The 22619-nt window shown below is 37.1% G+C and overlaps 4 protein-coding genes and 1 long non-coding RNA gene across 5 annotated transcripts in view; 1 reads left to right on the top strand and 4 right to left on the bottom strand.

Moving 5' to 3' along the window:
- Positions 1-298: 298 nt before the first annotated feature.
- LOC135797882 (mitochondrial outer membrane protein SLC25A46-like) lies at positions 299-2289 on the bottom strand. The gene is made up of 6 exons (XM_065310458.1): positions 1924-2289; positions 1734-1837; positions 1494-1672; positions 1373-1429; positions 905-1322; positions 299-849 (listed from the first exon to the last, which is right to left on the bottom strand). The coding sequence occupies exons 1-6, from the start codon at positions 2132-2134 to the stop codon at positions 535-537; spliced, it is 1284 nt and encodes a 427-aa protein (XP_065166530.1). The 5' UTR covers positions 2135-2289; the 3' UTR covers positions 299-534.
- A 345-nt stretch (positions 2290-2634) lies between these two features.
- Positions 2635-22619, top strand: part of LOC135797798 (uncharacterized) — an 81579-nt gene continuing 61594 nt past the window's right edge. The window contains exons 1-2 of the long non-coding RNA XR_010549629.1: positions 2635-2813; positions 14915-15021. This is a non-coding gene — a long non-coding RNA (uncharacterized lncRNA). The remainder of the gene's footprint in view (positions 2814-14914; positions 15022-22619) is intronic.
- Positions 2841-5826, bottom strand: LOC135797795 (ionotropic receptor 21a). Its single transcript, XM_065310316.1, has 5 exons — positions 4685-5826; positions 4252-4634; positions 3989-4181; positions 3723-3921; positions 2841-3661 (listed from the first exon to the last, which is right to left on the bottom strand). Exons 1-5 carry the CDS (start codon positions 5761-5763, stop codon positions 3050-3052), a joined length of 2466 nt encoding a protein of 821 aa, XP_065166388.1. The 5' UTR covers positions 5764-5826; the 3' UTR covers positions 2841-3049.
- The window catches only part of LOC135797794 (uncharacterized), a 37761-nt gene continuing 21492 nt past the window's right edge, over positions 6351-22619 (bottom strand). Inside the window, 12 exon segments of the mRNA XM_065310315.1 lie at positions 6351-7200; positions 7255-7379; positions 7382-7452; positions 7504-7941; positions 8223-8448; positions 8944-9137; positions 9236-9340; positions 11312-11410; positions 11500-11877; positions 13621-13706; positions 13775-13927; positions 13987-14405. Coding sequence (XP_065166387.1) covers positions 7042-7200; positions 7255-7379; positions 7382-7452; positions 7504-7941; positions 8223-8448; positions 8944-9137; positions 9236-9340; positions 11312-11410; positions 11500-11877; positions 13621-13706; positions 13775-13927; positions 13987-14405 — 2453 coding nt within the window. The 3' untranslated portion in view covers positions 6351-7041.
- Positions 12283-13612, bottom strand: LOC135797796 (uncharacterized). The gene is made up of 2 exons (XM_065310317.1): positions 13485-13612; positions 12283-13395 (listed from the first exon to the last, which is right to left on the bottom strand). Exons 1-2 carry the CDS (start codon positions 13574-13576, stop codon positions 12519-12521), a joined length of 969 nt encoding a protein of 322 aa, XP_065166389.1. The 5' UTR covers positions 13577-13612; the 3' UTR covers positions 12283-12518.

Raw genomic sequence — 22619 nt, 5'->3', positions numbered from 1 at the left:
CTATAATTTTGTTATTATCGAATATTTTTTAATGATTTTGATCCAAACAGCTACAAAACTACATTATCTTTGGAATTATTTTAAAATTTTTAGTTTGTGATTATCAGAAAACCCATAATTCAGGTTTTTTTAGGTTATCTTTAACCAAACTTCACGATTTTTTAAAACAATCATGTTCAAATTATTTTCTACTGCATAATTGTTAATCACCTAAACAAATTTAGTATCATTCTGTGAATTATAGCGAAAAAAAAAACAAAATTTCAATGAAATAATACTGAAAATCGAAACAACATGATACAGTCGCTAATTTATTTAACTTAGGAACAACAATCAACAAAAACAAATGTAAATGTTTCAACCATTCGTACGTAATCACTTTGTATAACTTAACTCCACTGTAATTCTCATTTCTTAATCATTTTTGACTCGTGTGTCACCGTGACACTCACCTGACACTCTAAATATCTCATAAATCATTACTTGCTGTAGAAAAGTCACTACTTGCCCCAATTAATGCAGATGGCGACGGGTTTACGGCAGAAGGTACGTTTGTCCGGGCACGCTCACGTTGGTAATAACAGGTGGTGAATTCTCCGAAGATGGCGGCACCTTTTTCGGTGATTTATGCAGAATATTGGTAACTTCCGTCAGAACGAAGCGGGTTATATGAATAACAGCGATGTGCGCCGCGTATTGAAGTACCAACGCGCCGAAACCTTTGTACAAACCAAAAACGCCTTCGTTTCGCAGACAGGCTTCGTAACAGTCAACTGGACCGCAGTAATTCGTCAGGATTGGTAAGACAGATCGACCTGTGTCTAAATTATCCACGATTGTTCTAGTTCCCTGTTTTAGACATCAAATTATTATAAAAATGTTATTTTTAAATAGTTGTGATTACCTGAAGATGTAAACGATGTAAAATAGTCTCAAATGGATAAAACACGACGTCGCTGACGACAGTACCAATAAGCGCCGCGTGGAATTCAATCTCCTGCACGGCTGCAGTGCTCGGTAAGTTCCTTGGCATCGCGCCTGTCGTCTCCTGTTTGTGTCTGTATCGAATATGCATGATTCGAGACGCGGTGCCTTCAACCACAATCTGCAGAAAGTATCTAGCGATGCCTAGAGTCACCGTGGGTAACACCAATGCCCAAATGGGTAACATTCGTCCCTTTGGGCTGGTGTTCCATGTGATTAGACGCATGAAACCTTCGCGGAAGATGTCCAATAAGCCGGGTTTCTCACTGGCGATGTCCGACTGCACGGTTTCGACCAGTGACGCGGAGTAAAACGGGGTAATTATTGCTATGGTCACACTAAAACATTTAAATTATTATTTTTTATCAGAACATTTAAAAATATTTACCATTTAAGAAGAGAATGTTGAAAGAACTGCTTTAAAGAGCTGTACCAACTGATTTCTCTAAAATTTTACATAAATTTTTAGTTTATTTCGTGAATAATTTGATTATTTTTGGTATTATTACTTGGGCCATGGTGTAACTTTAGAGAGCAGGTCCTCGACACCTTTATGCATGCCTCTGATGAGCAGGGTTGACCCCAGACCTTTCCATAGAGTTGTTATGCTTTGATGTTGGTGCAGATGGCAGATTACGGGTACTAATGTGATTGGTACTATGTGTGATCGGGTTGCATTTGAATGCACCTTAAAAAACACAAATTTTAGCATAAAAATTGCAGCTTTTTCAGTAAAAATTGAAACTTACTTGACATTGTCGTCTGAGGACTACAAATGGATGGCACAACAAGTTTTCTGCTATTAAACTAACCACCTGCACGCCAGTACTCACATACTTCTTAACAACAACATCTACAATAAATAATATTCAATTAATAATTGATTTAAACTCAAAATATCATCAAAAACATGTTTGATTTGACAGATTTCTTTCTTACCTTCTTCAGTGATTTTATTAAACGATGCGTTTCTCGGAATCGCAGGCTGTGGCACAGCGTGCATTAGATTGTGCCGCTCTGGATCATTTGCCCATTGATCCTGTACTTCATCATACATGTTCATATTCACAGGATTGAATGGAACATTTGGATTGTATGGATGGTTCAGTTGGTTGATGTAGGGATTGTTGTAGTTGTTCAGTCCAGCCATGGCGGTATGTACACCGTGCGTTCACTAGCCAAGGTGAACGAAACGAGTTATTATTATTTAATTAGTTTATATTTAGTTGGGCACATAGTCCTGGAACACTTTCAGAGCTTTTCAGAGCCTTCAGAAAATATTGAAGGTTGAAGGATGGAAATCAAGTGCAAGTGCTTTTGAAAATGTAGTAGGAGGGCGCTAGTTTAGTATATTTAAGGTAAATTTACACAAATTTAAATAAAAATAAGCTAAATAATGTATAAAATTCTTATAACACATTTAACATCTGCTAAAAACTATTATTATAAATTATAATTAATGGTTTAATTTAAAACTTTAATATATTTACGCTCTGAATATTGATTTAAGTGTTAAGTTAGCTTTATAAAACTGCATATTTTCTTACATCTATGTATACAAAGTTGCGTGTGTGTAACTGCAGGAAATACATTGGAGTCAGTGAGTTACAATCAGGCCCTGCATTGTGCTGCCCCCTAGGCCGCAACTATGTTAACTATAGATAGTTGCAGCTGCATTATCGTTATTTTTATTTTGTTTACAAACAGTGCCAAACATGTTCAAACATGTTTAGTAGATATAAAGTGTATAACAGTAGTTATAAAGTGTCTTAAAGTTAAACAAAGTGAATGGGTTCCAAAGAAAATTCATTTTCGGGGAATTATTTAAGGTAGGTGCATATTTAAGTCACTATTACTTAAGCCATTAACCCATTTGTTTATTAAGCGGTATTCAATCGTTTTTTGGTTATATATTAATCAATTACATGCAAAAATCTCTTAAAAGAGTTAAAAATCTAGCTTTGTACTAAAAACGTTGTACTTTTGTTATTTTAAAATACTTTACGTGTTGATACCATCAAGAAACACCAAACTAAACATTTATTTCGTGAAATATTATGCATTATCAATTGGTAAAAGCAATTTGTCCTTCAGTAAATTGCAATTCTTCTTTCACTTCGTTTTCTTCTTCATTATCAGTGCCACTAATCTCTCCAAACAACATATCTTCCAAATCAAACGCCTTATCAATCTCTTCATCAAAATTCATATCTTTCGCATCATTAACATCATCTTTAACATCAACACCAGCAGAAGAACAATGATTATCTTCAATTTCTTCAATCTCCTTCTCAATTTTATGCTGTTGATGTTGGTGATGTATTAATATCTCTTGCGCAATACCATTCGAAACAATATGCACACTCTCCTCGACTTCTGTTGTGGGCGGACCATCCGAGAAACTATGCATACGTGTATGAATACTATACTCCAAAGAACCAACTTTTTCTCTTGGAGTAGGCGAATCGTAAGATCTAGGATTACTTCCAATACTTGTAGTGCTCAAACGACGTATTCTACGCTTACAAAAATTTAGGCAACCACCCAACCATTCAGATATCAATGAAAAAGCACCGAGTAAAAAACCCGCACCGAGCAATAAAAACATTCCTTGTGTATCATCCAAAGACAACGCACGATCTTGAATAATCAATCGCATTTTACCACCAACATTAGCCTATCAAAACAAAATCACTAATAAAATAGAAAATAATTGAGGTTATGTCACTTAACCTAACCTGTAACAATTTCCCAGTCGCACTGCGCATGATATCAAACTCCACATCATTTTTAAGTTTCTGTATAAATCCACTCTGTACAACATTGAGTATCCCACGATTAAAAGTAGACTGGTAGATGGAATTTAACGGAAAGAGGAAAGCGACGCCATAGGGCGCAAAGCAATTATCACTGATATGCAGTATGTTCCGTTTGCTCCTAGAAAAATAAATAAATATTTACATCACGAGTCGCCCCTTAAAACCGTGCTGGTTTTTATGTTTACTGCGTCGTAAAGTTGGTGCGCACGATAAAATCCAATTCGTCTCGCGAGCCGAGGAACGCGTACGACCAGAAGAACGCTCTGGTCACGTTCCTCAAACCCGCCTGGACATTGGGCAAGTATTCGATCGTCTTGAATAATTTATCTGTGTGCGCATCCGTTGAGTTGGCAAACCAATATTCCCAACCACCACGATCTAAATTAAAAAAATTAAAAAAAAAACATTTATAACCTAAAAAATATATATTTAGAGGTTATATACATACCAAGTGTTCCAATTTGATATCTTCCCTTAACAAGTTGTGCAGTTGTATCAATAGTCTGCGGTGTAATCGGTAGAGTAACAAAAGCAATGATAGATCCAGTATAACAAGCAGTTGTTATAATGGTGAAGATCCAATAGAAGCCAACCAGGACCCTGGTGGTGACCTTTTCTGAACTACCCCAGGAAGCAGGTCCTTTGAAGGTGAAGCAATTTGTAAAGGTACCAAAAACATACCAGAACATATTTTCAATCTCCTCGGGGTTTTTCAACAAAGGGGCCAAGGTTTGTTTATCTGATAAAACCAGCGGGAAAATGGCAAAGAGATAGATTAAAGTTACACATAACCAGACTGTCCAATGGAACGGACCAAAAATCGCACGATATCTAAAAATTTAAACAATTTATTAAAATTTTCATACTTTTAACCTTAAAACCTTGGAAGGGCCGTTGATGAAAGGGTTATAAACGCAGCACAGTCATGTGAATGCGCTGCGGAGACATCCACTTGAGCAAAGCGTTCCGGAGTGACATATACACCACCAATACCCAACTGGGCACGTTTCGAAGAGATATCATGAGTTACCGCATTTCCAGACCCATAATAATCCACATTTTTTGATTCTCTTACATCTGTGGTGAAATTATATTGTTCTGATAACATATTCAACATCCTCAACTCAATCCCATCCCATGTGATGGTATTATCATCCGGGTTTACTATTTTTATAACAAATGGCGGTTGGTGTGCTACTCCCACGATGAATCTATGCCCAGCGAAACCTTCCGCCATTTTCATAGGGAACATATTCGTCCATCTTGTAAAGTTGTTATCTTTCCATGAGTTGATCACGACGGGTTCACTGCTTCCGATACCATCAACGTACATTCTATGGGTGTATTGGATATAAGAGCTTTCTACGCCTGTGTAGAGGATTTTTTCTGACTTTTGTATTACTAAAAGATTTACAAAAACCCGTGCTACTTCACTTGCTAGGAATTCATACACGCGCCATTGTGATGACCTTGAGACTATGACCACTTTGTTCTCGCTTTGTTCCCCGATGACGTCTTTGGCTTTCATTACATCCGCCATGAACATTATGTAGGATACACAGGTGTTACCAGTACTGCTAAGGACTTTAGGGTATTTGATTTTGTAGTTGTTGGTTATTTGACCATGGACAAATGGAGTGGGATAGATGCGGAATAGTTGTTCGAGGAGTAATCCATCTCCTTCTTCCACTACGGAGTCATAGAGGATTATACTGGTGCAACCAGTGAGGAAGTTTTTTGTTATCACTGTGATAAGGTTTACTAGTGATGGGACTTGGTCAAAGGTCTGGGTGCGTCCGAAGAATGCGTCTAACCATTTTTCAGCTTGGGGTTTTTCATGGTCTTTTTGTAAAGCACGTTTTGTTAGACCTTTTGTTTGAGAGGAGGCATCTGTTGAGGTTATGTTGGAGAAGTAGACTACTAAGCAGATGATGAGTAGGAATGAGGGTTTTACTGACATATTCGAAGTTAATGTTATGTCTACATTGGGACAAGGTGGAATGAAGTGGAGTGGAGTTGTGAGTCGAGTGGGTTTTATGGCTTTATAGGTGGCATACTATATTCATTGATTTTAAAAATTTAACTCGATGCGCAGGTGGCTGAGGGTATAAAATATTTAATTATAGGGAATGATGTATGTTCTATTGGAAAGTGGAATAAAATCGATGCTTATTTTTTGATTTATAATACGAGTATGAATTGGATGGAATTGTGATATTTTCTATACATATAGAAGGCACATTAATATACATATTCACTTATAAGGGGAATAATTGGGCATTACTTGAGGTTGGAACAAGATTTTTTATATTTTATTATTCTGAAATCTTTTAAATTAATAGATTTACTCGAAAATGTTTTTTGTTTTTTTAAAACTTGAAAATTAGAGCCAATTTCGGGAAAAGTTTAGGGGAAACCCGCAAATAGTGGTGGGGGAAAGTGTACGCTGTAAAACACAGAGAGAACGCACTTCCCCCTCCATATTTTGCGGGTCTAGGAAGTTTTTGAAGGTATACAGGTTGTTTTTAAATGAATTGCCAAAAAAAATACAAAAAACTCTTCACACTTTATTCTCAAATAATAAATTGCCAGAAAATTTAGTACACAATTTAATTCTTACTGAGTTTGCAACCAGTGGCGTCCAAATCCGACTAATCTAACCTCACATCTGTAATCTGATCACTGGCGCCACAATTTTCCCTCCAAACCTCCTTTAATTTCCCTCTTTCTCTCCACAAAAAATAGGCTTGGCAAATTTACTCGTACATAAATATCGATTAAAAAAACAAACACGCATAGAAAAGACAAGAGCGAATAAATTATCCGTTAAGTATTAATTAATCTTGAAATTTCCTACATGGCTTGGATCGTGGCCAAGAATATCGCAAAGAATTCCGCTCGAATTATATTAATCCACACATTTGCTTAAGTTACTTAATTAATTGCTTACTTAGAACCTACTGTAGGCGTTTGATGTTCTGATCATTTAATGTTTTCTTACGACTCTACGCGTATGTATGTACAAAATTACGAACTATCCTTAAGTGATGTTACTAAGGTATGTGTGTGCGACGGCGCAAGACACCTTAGTAACATCTGGCAACTTGGTATAAATATAAAAAATATATTATTATCTCGCAACTCAGGGGTGGTGGGCAACTCTAGTTACTACCAGCTAACTAATAATTTAAGCCGTGTGCCGACATCGCGAGTTGAGATATTCGAATGTTGTTTATGTTTAATCTTCGATGTCGTTGTCGATTCTGCTGCTGCGGATGCCGGTGTTGCCTGTCCATGGGTAGATATCTGGACAGGGTTGGCATGTGCGCATGTATCGCACCCCTGATTTGTGCCACAAGTTGCATACTTTTGGATTGTTACAACGTTTTGGTCGATCCTACAAAATTTAACGCTTTAAAACCTAAAAATTCATTTTTTGAGGTTATCTTACGGAATAATTGCACTGGAAGGGTTGGAAGTTGTTGATGCGTGACATGGGTGTTGGATCCCGCACCCATTGAATAGCCTGCCAGTTTGTAACCAAGAAAACATCCTTCATTTGATTGATTGTGTCCAGAATTGAATGAAACCAGCTTTGTGATGTGGTTGAGTGAACCAAGCCGCATGGTAAAACAAACCAAATGGTGCCCTGTAAAAACACTCATTAAATAACCTCAAAACCTTTATTTGGGAGACATACCTATTGGTTGTGTAATGTCTATCAAAGTTCTTCATCAACATCTTGAAGACACCTTCGGATTCCCCTGGATTACTACAAGCATCACCCATGGAACAACGTCCACCATTCAGGTCCTGCCACATGACCATAGGTACCTCCCAGACTCCTGGGTAGGACCTTGTTGGGCATGGTGGGATCATACAATCGTGGAACAGTTTGTAGTCCAGGGTATACGGCCAGCTTGGTGGTTTGTTTTCGTAGATGGGCATGGAGGAGTCGTAGGTAAAGTTGGAGTCATACAACATCTTAAACATTTTGTTTCCGCCCACTGAGAGGAAAGGTGCGCGCATTCCTCGGACATCTTCGAGTTTCACTCCGCCATACGCGGCGAGGATCTCACGTTGACCCGCTACCTCCCTAGTCCATTTCTTTTGTGAGAATTGCTCCCCGAATGAATGCCTATTGAAAACCCAAATTTTTAGTGTTTTGTCTTGAATTGAGGTTATATGTGATGGTTTTTTGGTAAAAATTGATAAAAAGCATTTTGGTGTTATTAATATTGAAACCCACTAGACCAGAAGCATATTGTGCAGTATGTTAAGCTACTACTTGTAACTAGACTAAAGCGGGTCATATTTAGGGTTAGGTGTCTGTTGTGAGGTGCTGGTTGTTTTTGTTGATTGTTGGTGCTACCAGAAGTGCTGTCCACTCGAATTTGTCTGTGGATGTGGGTGACTTACGACACAGTGTGCGAGGCCAATTCATGACCATCGGAGTAGAGGTTCTGGACCTGGCTGTAATCGGTCCATTCGTGCGAGACGTAGAAAGTGGCCGCAATGGGGCATCCATTGGGGTTAACACGACCCTTTTCGAAGAGGTCCGAGTACAGGCCCTTGTTGAGGTCGTTCACCGAATCGTCGAAGGTCAGCAGGACGATTTGGGGCACCTGATCAACGGGTACGTCGCCTATGGTTGGTGGTGGTTAGTACACGCACACGGAAGGTTGGGCGGAATTGGAAATAAAGAGATACACGTGGTTAGCTATCATTTGCAAAGCACAATGGAAAGAAGTACAAGAAGTACAAGTATAGCCGAATCAGGTAGGTCCACCATTTTGCGCCATGGGGGTTGGGACATCCCACTTACGACACTGTGTGCGAAGCCAATTCATGACCATCTGCGTATAAATTCTGCACCTGGCTGTAATCGGTCCATTCATGTGAGACGTAGAAGGTTGCTGAAATTGGGCACCCGTTTGGGTTGACCCTGTTGTTATCGAACAACTCTCTGTAATACAATTGATTCAGGTCGTTGACGGCATCGTCGAACGTCATCAGGACCATTTGGGGTACCTCCTCAACAGGTAGATCTCCTAATATTTAGTTGGCAATCATTTTAAACACACATACCACCAAAACATCAAAATTTTTAAATTTGAAAAAAAATTAGAAAAAAACATACCAGGAATTTCCTTTCCACCACAACTACAATCCGGAAGGAGACAAACATCTTTCCTACACTTGGCAGCGGTTTTATCCGGTTGGGGTTGAGGATAGATAGAGTCGGGTCTACGTGGTGGGAACCGGTAGACATCAACAAACTCCTGAGCTTTCGAGACGATCGATGTTGAGGGTTTCAACGTCGGACGAGAACGTCTATAAATCAACACCATTTACATCAATACCATCTTTAATATTTTTAGAAATATGTGAAAAGTGTAAAAGTGTTTTTTGTATCTGGTATGTCCACTTACGAAGGTGGTGTGCCGCGATTAACAGTTTCTTGATTGTTGCTGACTTGATTGGCGGCGGTGTAATGCGCAGAACCACGTGTTCTACCCACAGATTGTGTCTGAGTTCTGTAAGATACAGAAACACCATCAAACATTGATCCAAGGGTATCAATGAAGTGCAAATCTATTTTAAGGGTGCGAATTCGATTCAGGTGCAGATTATGTGGTGTCCCTCTAACCAAAACAACTCACAAAAAAACTACCATGCAGGTTAACAATAACGAATACAACAATCTACTGGGTGATAAAAAAATAAAAAAATAAAAAATAAAAAATTGATATTTGACAGCATTACTAATACGTGTTAGGTGTGCCATGTCAAAGGTATGGGTGGATATCATTTTAAAAAAGGGTTCAGTCAACATCCGTAGGTCACAGGACTTTGTTCTAAAACGTTCGTCAGTTTTTTTCATGTTTCACTTCCGTTTTGTGGGTTTACAGTTAATATCGAAAGATATTGGTGCAATATAATAGAGAATCAAATCAAATCATCAATAAACAGATCAACAGGCAGTGCATATAACACATGCAAAATAAAAACAAAAATAAAATAAAATACTCGACACTCTAGAATAAAAATTAGAAGATGATGAAGTGGTGTACCTCTGCTTCAATTCGCTGCATTTAAGGTTTCCCTCTGTACATTTGCTAATGGGCCGGCCGCGAGCTGCGCTCACTCCGATCATCGACTTGATCGCGGCGTTCACCCGGGAGACTCGTGACGGGGTTACAGGGTTAGGAGTTGAACCAAGAGAAGAAACTGGTACGGTCTTGGTCGTGGAAGGGTAATCGTCATCGTCAGTAACACCAGCAGTAGTCGGAATAAACTTAGGTACCACTGGTTTAGGTTTGTAGGAAGGAAGTTGATCAGGGATGGGTTTCAATGGTTCGTCATCATCAAACAATTGATGGAACTGGGGTACCTCGACAGTGTTTTGGTATTTTGGGAGGGTTCAACATAATGACGGTATTGTTCAGTGGTTTGGTAATTGGTCCTTTGGGGAGGAAGAGGAGTTGTTGTTGTGGTAGTAGTAGTTGTTGTTGTAGTGGTACCAGGAGTTGTTGTTGTAGGTAAAGGAATAGGTATGGAATATCTATAGGTGGTCACCTCATCAGCACCAATACTAACACTGGGAAATCTCACTTTACCACGCCAGGCAATATTCCTCTCCCTTTCACTACTCTGATCCTCAATTGATCCCGGGTATAATTCAGTACTACTAGCAAATACATTATTGATAGCTATAGGGTTGATATACTTCCGGATAGTTTTGATCCCATTTGATTTAATAACATATTCCTGCTGGGTTGGTTCAGTATTATTCAAATCTGACTTAAGTAAAGATTTCAGGAAGAATTTTGGTGGGGCATAAGTGGTTGGAGCTATATCTATATTCCGAATATAATACATCTTTCTCTTGAGGTATTCCGCAGGTCGCGATGGATAATCATCCAAATTCGAGAATGATGTTGACTTGAACCCTTTTGTCAAATAATAAGTAACCGCAGTTGTTGTGGTAATAGGGGCTGGTGTAGTTGTCGTTGATGGAGTGAAAGGAGATGGTTGATTGACAACCGCCGAACGTACCAGGTTATGTACACTGGCATCCGGTAATGTATCAAGAGGATATTTAGGTCTGTACGTCACGGGTGCAGTCGGGACAGTGTCCAGTCTACGGTCAATCAGATTCACACTCGATTCGTTTGCTTTCACACCCGCAATCGAGGTTATGTTGTTGATGGTTTGGGAACGTGATGGAAGCGTGTGTCCCGGGTTGTCCGGTAATGTATTAGGTAATGACTGTGCTCGTGTTTGATTCGCATCGGATCTGTTAACAACAAATTCCACACATAGATCAGCAACACCCTTCAAATCCGCACACTGAACCTACACACAAATCTGCCCTATTTGTTCGGATGGGTAATTGGAGTGTGCAATATCATGATAAATGATAAGATACCACAATTTGTATATAAATGTTTTTGTTTTTTTTTTTTCTGTTTGGTTTTGAATGCCAATTCAAATTGTTGTAGTACCTTGCCAAGGGTGTGGTGCTCGAATAAGTGAAAGTGACAGGTCTTGGGCTGGTGGTAGTAGTGGTGGTTGTTGTTGTTCGTTGGATGGGTTCCTCGGTCCTAAACATCGACTCATCATCACTCAACATTCATATATACAAACAACAAACAAAAAAAAAACACAACTTAAACTCAAACCCCTGACATACCTGATCTGTTGTCTTGTGGGTTGCCTATAACTCTGATCATCCTGAGTGTTAAACCTGTTATCTTCATTATAATCACCCACGTTGCTATTCTGATAGATATCTTGATTATAATTCTGTATATAAGAATTTCCTCGTTTGGGTTCATCGGTGGTTGATGTCTGAACTGCTGGTGTGGGTGTTCCCCTATAAGTATTACCATTGTTGTTGTTGTATTGCTGAGAATAATCAACATCTCTATACAATTCAACATCATCTTCATACAGGTTGTAATAAGGATCAAATTGTGGGTCATTATAATGTGTTCCATTATAGAGGGCTCTGGTAGCAGCGGTGACTGATGATGATGATTGGGCTGGACCCGCACTGGTTACTTCCACTCTGTTACAAATAACATACATATTGACATTTATCACCATGTGAAACATGTAGGTTGTAGGTGTGGTGCTTTACGCTAGATAAATTGGTCTTTAAAGGTCATTAAAGGTCACATGTGTGTAAAAGGTTAAACATTTCAGATTGGTCCAGTTGTCATTACCTGTTGGCGGTCTGGTCGTCAACTAAACGTGTGTCATGGTCATTAATACGTTTATTCGTCGTTTGTCTATGTCGGGTCTTGACACGTTGCTTGACCATTGCTGGTGTGGTCGTCCGGATTGACCCACGTTGTCTTTGTCGTACCGTGTACTTCATCTGAGGTGGTGAGGCCATTGTTGTAGTAGTAGACATTATTTCAAGGAAAACTTTTGGGGTTTTTGCAGGGGAAGGGTTTTTAGTGATGTAGAATTTATTTTTCGGTGGTTTAGTTGGTGGTATGGTGGTTATGGGAATACCAGTGGTCATTTTATGATTATGCAGCTTAATAAACTGTTTGGGAGGTTGTGTGGTCATAGTAATATTCTGAAGTTTTTCATTATATCTTGATGAATATTTCGTCTCCCATTTTGATTTCTCTTCAGGGGAGATTGAAGGTGTGGTCTCGGGGTAATCATACTCTTCGTAGTAATATTCTTCATCATCAGCTAAACCTCCCCACTGGAATTTTCGGGATGATTGGATGTTGATTGATTTTTGTGACTAGAATATGCAGATGTGACCTTTTTGTCATCGTCTGCGTCAACATCGTCATCGTCCTCGTAGTCGTAATAGTAGTATTCGTCATTAAGGTTACCAACGCGTAACGGTCGCGAGGTCGTGTAGTGTGTTACAACAGTCTGATTCACTTTTGCTCGTTGATTCTCACGGATCCTTTCTAGGACCTCTTCGAGATTCAATTTCGGAGGTGATAAAAACTCTGGTTTCACTTGGGTTGAGTTTAATTTGATATCCTGAGGTCTGGGGGTTATTTTATGCGGGTCACCTTGATGAAGGTCATTTCGGTATTTTTTGGTTATCGCTTCAGTTTCTTTCTTATTAAACACATCAAATGTCCCAAAATGGCTGAAGCTACTAGAACCACCCGGGGGTTCCTTTAAATTTGTTAAACCAAAGGGTGAAGGTGACTGTTGTTTACCACCCACATGAGGAGCATTGAAATACTGAGGATATTTCAAAGTAGTTGTGGTCAATCCCTTAGGCACATACTGAATGTTAAAAAACGCAAAATTTTCATTTTTCAACTTTTTGGGAAGACCACCCACAGGTTTAACCCTTTGAGGGTTATGTGACCCATGTTGACCTGGTTGACCCTGAGATGTCTGCTGATACGCAGGTATAAAAGGCTGGAAATCATCCTGCTTCCCAGGTTGATAATTAAAACTGCTCACGTGAAATTTATGCACTACTGATTGAGGATGGGTGGGACCATGAGGGTTAGGATGATGGTGATGATGATTTGTGGGTCGCGATATCGCAAAGGCCATTTTGCCATGCCAAGGCGTCGCGTTGTCTTGAAGACGACTGTGAATCAACAAAGTCATGTCACTAAGTCACCGAAGTCATTGACTTAGTATAGTACTCGATTAAGTCAAGTATCCTTCAAAGTTTACCTTCTTGGTGAGGATGGCGCTTGTCTTTTGCGTCTGCGTCGTCGGCGTAAGTCATTTGTCACGTCAATTAAGTTTATCTCAGGGCTAAACATTGTTTATTCATCATTGAGTTGACTTAAGTCATTTGGACTCTTACCTGTATTGTTGGATCGGTTGAGCTGCTTGCTGTTGACCAGTTCCGAATGAGATGATGCCGATCTTCTCAGCTCTTCCACTATAAGTCTATTGACATTTAAGTAGAGTTTAAGTGACTTAACTTAAGTATTAAGTATTCTTTTGTTTTAACTTACTGGAATTGCGTTAGAATTTCTTAAACCATCTCTATCGCGTTGAACTTGTCCAATTGTAGAGGGTTGACCACGGTAGACCCTCTGTTGACGATCACTCTCAACTTCTTCAGCTGGTGGAAGTGTTTCTTCGGCATCTTCATACAATTGCTGTTGCTAAACATACATAACCTCAATTTTTCACTTCTTATTCTTTTAATAAATTAATAATTTACTTTGATGATATCCTGTTGTTGTTGTTGTTGTTGCTGATGATGAAGTTGTCTCGGTTGACCCCTGGAGGTAACAATGGCGGCGGGTTGTGGAGGTGGTGGTGGGGGAGTATACCTTTGACGTGTGTGTTGTTGGGTACTAGCAGGTGGTGAAGTTGCCGCTGCGGTGGCAGCACTTACTTCACCAGCATCGCACCCTACATTTCTTGGCCAATCACAGGTCTGCAGTTCATGACTGTACATCAATCCCCCAGTGCATGATTCAAGCAATGCTCCGCCGAACACACACACATAATACTGTGTGCAGTCAGTAGGGTGTGGGTAGTAGCCGAATTCTTCCGGACAGTCGAAATTCACCCCCGTTTTTACTTCGGTTGTCACCGGTTGCGTGCGGGGTAGTTTTCTCTGTGCCGTACAGAAACCTGTAGACAAAATGTTTGGTTATGTTTTTTTTTAAAATTTATTTTTGTTTGTTTGTGTATGCGTGGACAGGTTACGCAGTCATAATGGTTTATTGTGGTTATGTTTCGACTTTGTTTGATTGTATGTTGAGTGAATGCATTGAATTTATTGTCGGCGCGCGTGATAAAGGTTAGTGGGTCAGGCGTGCAGCCATATTGCAATCACAATACAACTGCATACAATGTACGAACACCAAGAGCGTAATCGAGCGCACAATTGCGCGGATCTAACATAAAGTGTAACAAGTTTCACTTTTTCAACATGCAAACACGTCAAAGCAATAAAAATCATAAATATACAAGAAATATCGTGAAACAGCATTCGAATTACATTGTTTTACGTTGAATTTATTATTTATGGCTATTTTGCATTATTTAATTAAGGTACATTAATTAATTTCCAAGGTTTTTAATAAAAATGTTGTTTTTATTGTTTGAAACACTTGGTTTTGATTTTTGTGTGTTTTCAGGTGTATTTTTGGTTGCCTATTCATGTCGTGATTCAAGTGTTGGTAACAGCGTGTGGGGTCCAGGCGAAAATGAAGTTTTCACTAAGAAAAACCCTTCAGCCAACGCAGTAAGTTGTCAAAATCAGTATACAATTAAATTATCTACCCTTAACGGTATTCTGATACATCGGAATAAGTCGGATTCAACTGCAATCTGTTGATTTATTTGGTGAAAATTATAACTGACATAACCCTACAATTCTGTTTGCAACTTGCCGCATTATTGTCGCGACAATTCTTTCTATACGCGGCTTGGTTAATTTTTGGTGTATGTTAGGTTGCCTATACATGTAGTGACACAGACGTTTAAAAGCACAGTTCCTGTCTACCCAAATATTAAGTTTTTCCAAACCAAAACCAAGCCAGCAATGCAGTAAGTTATAAAAATCGTTAGACAAAGGCATTATCTATTCTTATTAATATTCGTATACGTGGACATTAGTCGGATTCAAATGTAATCTCTTGACTTATTTGGTGAAAGTTATAACTGACATAACCCCACAATTCTGTTCGCAACTTGCCGCGTTATTGCCGCGACAATTCTTTTTATACACGGCTGGGTTTATTTTTGGTGTATGTTAGGTTGCCTATACATGTAGTGACTCAGGCGTTTACAAGCACAGTTCCTGTCCACCTAATTTTAAGTTTTTCAAAAAAAACCCATCTAGCAACGCAGTAAGTTATAAAATCTGTTAGACATTTCCATAATCTTTCATCCGAGATATAATACCACATGAGCACTACTCTGATTCAAATATAATCAGATGATTTATGCGGCGTAAATTTTACCTGACATAACCCCACAATTCTATGCGCACTTTCAACACGCACGATTATCTCCATTGCACCGCCAGCGTTATAATTTTATTAACTTGTTGTTATAATAATATAAATACTCAACACAAAGTATTTGAAATGTGCAATCATACTCTTTGAACTATTTCCTTTGCTGAAGTGCTAGTTTAACGATGAAAAAATTGAACGGTTTTGAAAACGAAACAATCGCGAGTCGCTTGTTGTCGACGTTGTTCGTTTGTTTGCTTGGAAATCTAAATCTTTTCATCGTCGTTTTCGTTCTCAAGGTTCACGGCGCTTTTCTATGAACGCATTCACCGTTCGAATACCAATTGAATTCGTATCGTATCCGACGCGTATTAAAATGGTAATAAATGCACAAGTGATTTACAATTTACGCCCGTTGGAAACTTGGCGTCTTGGCAATGTTGTGAAAATTGCGCCGACAATAAATTAGTTTAATTTTTGTTTTCGCAACCGAACAACACCAGCACCGCCAGCATAATCATCGTTTGTTTAGCGCAAACGCGTTGCAAAAGTGCAATTTGTTATAATTCCGCGGACAAGCAACGCGAAAAAAAATTAACAACAATTGCAACATGACGTATTCAAGCGCAACACAATGCAGAAAAAAGTATTGCACAAAATCCACCAAAGTGGCGCCATCTACGCACTGATATTAACTAGATACAACTTGTAATTTATAGATTGTGATATTTTGAGTCAGAGAAAGTCTAAACACTTCTCAGAATAGATTGAGCGTGTCACTGGTGTGATCGTCGATTGTTTCACGCCATTTTGTCACCGGCGTGACGATTGAAGCGATAAAATTGCAAGCGATTAAGAAAAAGTACATCACGAGCACAAATCAATTGCGGAGAAAGTGAAGCATCATCGTCAGATTCGCGATGGTAACCTATGTTTACTCAATTTAACCTTAAAATAAAAATAATGTTTTTTCTGCGTTAAGTGTAACGTTTTTATGCGCATATTTAGGTCACAATCGTGCACGCTTGCAATGTGACTTTCTATTATGTAAATTCCGCGACATGTGCGTACGTACTTCATGAGCTACTCACTAGATGGCGTTCGAGTGTAACTACAACATCCTAATGGAAGACAAATACTCAAAATGATGATTTTAATGGATTTTAAAGTATTATAACATTGCATAATTTCTTTTTTAACCAAGGAAGAAGTTTTTAGATGAAATTGTTAGTTATTTTAACGATAAAAGTTAATTAAAGCAATAAAATTTTTGTTTTTAAATAGGAAATGGCAGCACGTGTTGTGCTTAAAAATTTGAACAATTTTAAAGTAGCTTATGTAGTGTTGAAACCTTGAAATGGCGATAAATATCAGAAACGAGTGCAAAAAAATCTCGAGCACGAAGAAATTTGCACCAAACTGGTATTTTAAGTATTTTAGCGTAAACTAGGAATTTTTATTTACTTAAGTCACACTTTAATGACTTAAGTTATTTGATCTAAAAAATATAGAAGGTTAGGTAAGGTTTTTGCTTGTTTTTTTTTCTGCTTCAACGAATTGAATTCAATGACGAAACTTGTGCACCAATTTCGGCTGAAATGTCAATTATTATTAACGAAATCTTGACATTTGAGGAATATTTATTTATTCAACGATGCGTTGGTATTGGGTATAAAATCCGATTGAAAAACGTGAATTTCACCTCAAAAACTATCATAATTTTAATTGTATTACCATATCGTGACCAGATTGTGACCTGTTACACATAATTTGATAGATAGAAATGTTAGAAAGTTGCAAACTGACAGATCACGACTACACGACATAACCTGCGTGTGTATCTGTGGACTGATTTGGCGATTACGTGAATACAACAATACCCAGCAATTCAAATCAATTTCTGAAGTCTATTCTATAAACTCATTCAAGAATAAACGTCGTAAAATGTGAACGTGTGCGCGAGAGACACATAATTCATATGTAATCGACTCGGGTGGTCGGTGGACTGGTCGGGTTGTTGTCATTTCGACACATTTTACTTTTACTTCGGACTTTACATAAGTGCTGTTCACAATGACAAACCAAACGCTCAGCCTGGACCATATTGCCCGAGCCATTCACCGTTCGGTAACACATAATCTGTTGTCCATTTCTTTTGTCATTTATTAACTTGTATATAGTTTAACTCGTCGACATGCAACAGCAACAGCAACGCCTTTCGGATATGTTACTCAGTAAGGTATTAGATTAAAGTTTAGAGACTTAGACTGCAGACGATTAGACAACTACTGAATTATGTTTAGTGTTGGTTGGTTTTGGTTGCAGTTGGGTGCGAACGGATTGATTGATATCTTAATAATGTCTAACACTCTCGATTCTCGACGCTAGGTGATTTATCAATGTGTGTTTGAGAGAATTTAAACTAGAATAAGTGGAATTAGAAGGGTATTAGTGTAATTAGTTATGTATGTTCTAAGTTTAATGATTTTACGAGTTTAGTTGGTGTTGTATTGCAAAGTTTGTTATTTTATGACTTTACTTAAGTCATATCCGTCATGGCGTATTTGACTTTACATAAAAGTATTATTATTAACATTATAATAATATTTTTATGTCTTTATGAAGAAATGTCGTCTTAAGTTAATTAATAATTAAACTTAAGTCATATTATGCGAAATTACGAACATTTTAAGGCAATCCATAACTAGAGAGATAGTTTCACGTGCAAAATTTATTTCTTTATGTTTTACAGAATAATTACCACCTTTTTGTTGCAATTATTACAATCAATTATGAATGTTGTAAGAGAATATTAAATTATTCATTTTAGGAGCTTCATTTTCCTATGCTGATGCTTTTATGACTTTACTTAAGTAACCTCCATCATTACTTTAACTAAAATACTAGATTTAAGTCTATTATTGTCTCCATATCAAATTAGTTAATTCATTGGATACTTTCAGCACATTTGCATATTTTTCCGTCAATTACATAACTTCCCACACTTACTTTTACACTTAGACTTTGATAAAAAAAATAAGCAACTATAAAATCGTTATACTAGAGCAAGTAATATAGTTTACTTCCACTTATATGGCATGCATTTCGTGCTGTAAACTGGAACGTTCATTCGAAAGTACACCTAGACGCTAAGCCAACTTCCACTGCGCACACGCCGCACACTTTCAATCAACATGTGATATTACTTACTTTACTGTACAGTAATTATTTCTATTTCTATACATACATAAAATAAAATTTAATTATTAATAATCACTGAATCAGAAACAACTATCCGTGTATTCAACTTTATTCATTTAGTAATAATATTCACTATATTAATAAATATTACTGAGTGAGTTAATCATTCAATAATTTATTAAATTATTATTGCAATAATAATGCAATTTGTAATTAATTTGCGTTGCGCACCGCGATTGTTGGGTTACGATGCACAGTGTTGGGAAGTTTTCAACAGTTGCATAGTTTAGAAGTTTAGTGAGCATGGCGGTCTCTCTATACTCAAGTCTATTCTATAGAATTTGTATAATGAGAGAATATCAACCGAATAAAAGACACACGGCGCTGGGGAGCTGTAGCTTGTTGTCGATTTCAATGTGTTGGCGCTTCAACGAGCCATTCGAAAGTTAATTATGACGGAATTTAATTTTACCGAGTGTTATCAAGTCTTTTTACGCGCTAAAATTTACATAACGAGTTAATTACTGGTGAAACAAATATTTTTTCATGCTTTATGTGCAATTATCTCGATGGTTATTGCGTGGATTGCGATTTATTTTAGCAAAAACATTAATTAATATAAAAATTTACAGAAAAACAAAAAATTGTTTTATTTTCAAAGTTTTTTGATTAAAAAAGGGATTTTTATATGAATTTAGGTTATTTTTGGGGAAATTTTGGTTTATTGTGGAAAAACTAACATTTTAGGTTATGATTTCAAAATTCGCGCCATTATGCATGACGTCAGTGTTGAGTTCTTTGCTCAGATTGCTCAGATTTTTCATATTTGGACAGTATTACATTTTTTCGATTTTTTTCTGTTAAAATAATTATTCTCCATGCATTTATCATTTATTTATAATTTTTCTTAATTAATATTTAATTTGCAATAAGCGCGCGTTCTGTATTAAATTTTTATTCTTGAAATAAATGCATAATTCTATTATTCGCAAATTCAACGCGTCTTATGCACGCAAATTAACTTGTTTACACTTCAACTCTTCTTATCACTATCACAAAACTTGTTTTTATCGCTCTGCCGCATTGCAATCCGTTTACAATCGCAAAACATTTCAGTTCTTCTCTAGTTTTCATTCGCGTACGTCGTAATAATAGTGAAACGCGTAAAATATAATTAAAACCGTAATATCTTAACAACTCTAAGTGTTAATGAAATACTTTTTACACCAGTTAACGAGGTCTACTTTACTACTCTGCGTTAATATGTGAGTACACAAAAACATAAAAAATTAATGTTAAAAATTAAGTTTCACCCAATTATTCACACTCACACTTTGAATGAAAAAAAATAGCAGCGTTCTCCTGTGAATAATTGTGAGATTGTGACACAATCACTTTCTTTTAACCGCCGTTTTACCGTCAAGTTTACTTCGTTTAGCATAAACGTCGTAAAAAATGTCGCAGCGAGCAATAAGCGTCACCTCGCGCCGAGAATATGTGATAGTTGTAAATTTGATGCCGGCCGACATATTTGTCAACCTCTTCTACTCGTACAACTAGTCAACTCTATAAATACACTAGAATACACAAGAAGAATAAAAGATATAAGCTGAGTAAAGTTAAGTAAACACTTACTGTACGCTATACCCTCACAATATCGCCAAAACGATATTTTTACTAAACCATTGCAAGTCAATGCAAGTATTTGTCAAGCCTGATGTGGATAGCTATTTCGACCATTAGAGGTCTCATCAGCACACCTACTGGCTTGACAAATACTGCATTGACCTGCCATGGCTTATATACAACTGGCTTATTATTCAAGACGCAGAAGTATTGTCAGCTCCACCTAACGGTGGAGACTGAAGTTAGCTCAAGCAAGCATAAGATTGAAATATAACTTAATTTAGACTTTTATGAGTATGTGATGCACGCGAGCGTTTTGCTTTTATATTTTATTGTCTTCGGTCCTTTTAGAGCTGTGTGATGTTGGCAAGTTTAGTTTAACTAGTGAGCGGGCCGAGATAATAATTTTCGCTTGGCACGATCGTTAAACAATCACGTGTGAGTGCAACAATAAAACAAATTCATTACGTTGCGGTGATTAGCGGTAATTGAAGCCACCTAGGCAGCGATGAAATGTTGATATTTGGGTTTTAGTGAAGAGTTTACGGTGGTTTGATGGTGTTGTTTGTTTGATGTATACCGCTGTTTGTTTTTACTTTAATCATAATAAAATATGTTTTACAACGTTTAGAATTAGTGAAGAAATAGTGAGAGAGGTATTTTACTTTGATTTAGTTTTGATTTTTATGTCATTTAAAAGGCAGAATGTTTTGCAAGCGTTTTTATTTATTTTTGTCTTTATCTTGGTTATTATTAATCGAATTTCAACCAAATTTTTACACTATATACACAATTAGTTAATGAATAATTGGTGTTAATTTTGTTTTAAAAATTTTATTAGATTTTGAGAAATTAATTACCAAAGTTAGTTATTTTTATTGAAATTATTATTCCGACATATTTTACGTTTTTGTTTACATCTTCGCCATTTTGAAATATTTTTCTACCAAATTTTTACACAATGTAAACAATTAGTTACTAAATGTCAGTGTAAATTTTTGTTGCAAAATTCTACCTAGATTTTGAATTATAAATTACCAAACATTAAACTTAAAAAAACGACGTAAATATTTAAAAATCAATGATTACTTTACGTTTTTGTCTTGTAACACTGCAAATTTTACTTGAAATATACTATTATTTCTTTCAAAACATAAACAATTAGTTAGTAAATAGGTTTTTATTTTTGTATGCAATTATTTTTTATAGATCTTTAAGAAAATGAAAGTAAAATTGGAAATTACAATTTCGATGCAGTGAAACTTATTGCTTTATGATTTCGTTCCAAATCTTATTAAAAACTAAATCATCATAAAACTAAATAATACCATTGCATCTGCATTTAATTTTACTCCACACGCCGAGTCCCAATAATTTTTAACGTATTTTTTAACAAATACTGATCGCAGCAGGCCGTAAAAAGAGTTAAAAATTCGTTCCGATGCGTTTGTAGGTTAAAATCGTTAGATTACACATTGCTGCGAGCGTAGCTAATGAATAATTATGTAATGGAGGCGCTGTGAGACGCTGCGCGTACGGATCGAAAACGTGTTGTCATGATAGTCATGATCATCATTTTCGTTCGCAAGAAAATTAATGTTTGTTCTCAGCGCGCTGCGCAAGGCGATCCTTTTGAAAACTGATACTTTTGTATGGTTAACAAAACACTAACGATTAACAAAAAAACATATACTCGTACGTATACTGTGTATCGAAAGATACATGCGTTTGTGTTTTTTGTTCTTTTTTATGTGTGTGTAACGTGTTCGTTATTTTGTTGCGCTGTTTGCCTATATCAAAGTCGTAGTAATGGGCCCACACAAAACGGCGCATTTGTTTTCGCCCGACGACCTGTGTGCTTCACGTTGTGCAAGGGAATACGTTAACTTTGCAAAATGCATTTTATTTGCTCTTCTTATTTCACGTCGTCTTAACATTCTGGCTTTGCTTCGACTTTGAGCTTTGTGTGCGATGCTTGGGTGCCATTTATATTTACGTTTATATCAATGGATATGTGTCCCGCATTGCATCTACTCACTTTACATATCGTTGCTAT

This window comes from Atheta coriaria, unplaced genomic scaffold, assembly GCF_025399875.1.
Source record: "Atheta coriaria isolate IRGN ID8LTWV9N9 unplaced genomic scaffold, Caltech_Dcor_3.1 hic_scaffold_8_pilon, whole genome shotgun sequence".
Lineage (NCBI taxonomy): Eukaryota > Metazoa > Arthropoda > Insecta > Coleoptera > Staphylinidae > Dalotia > Dalotia coriaria.
This window is presented reverse-complemented; position numbering and strand designations above follow the sequence as displayed.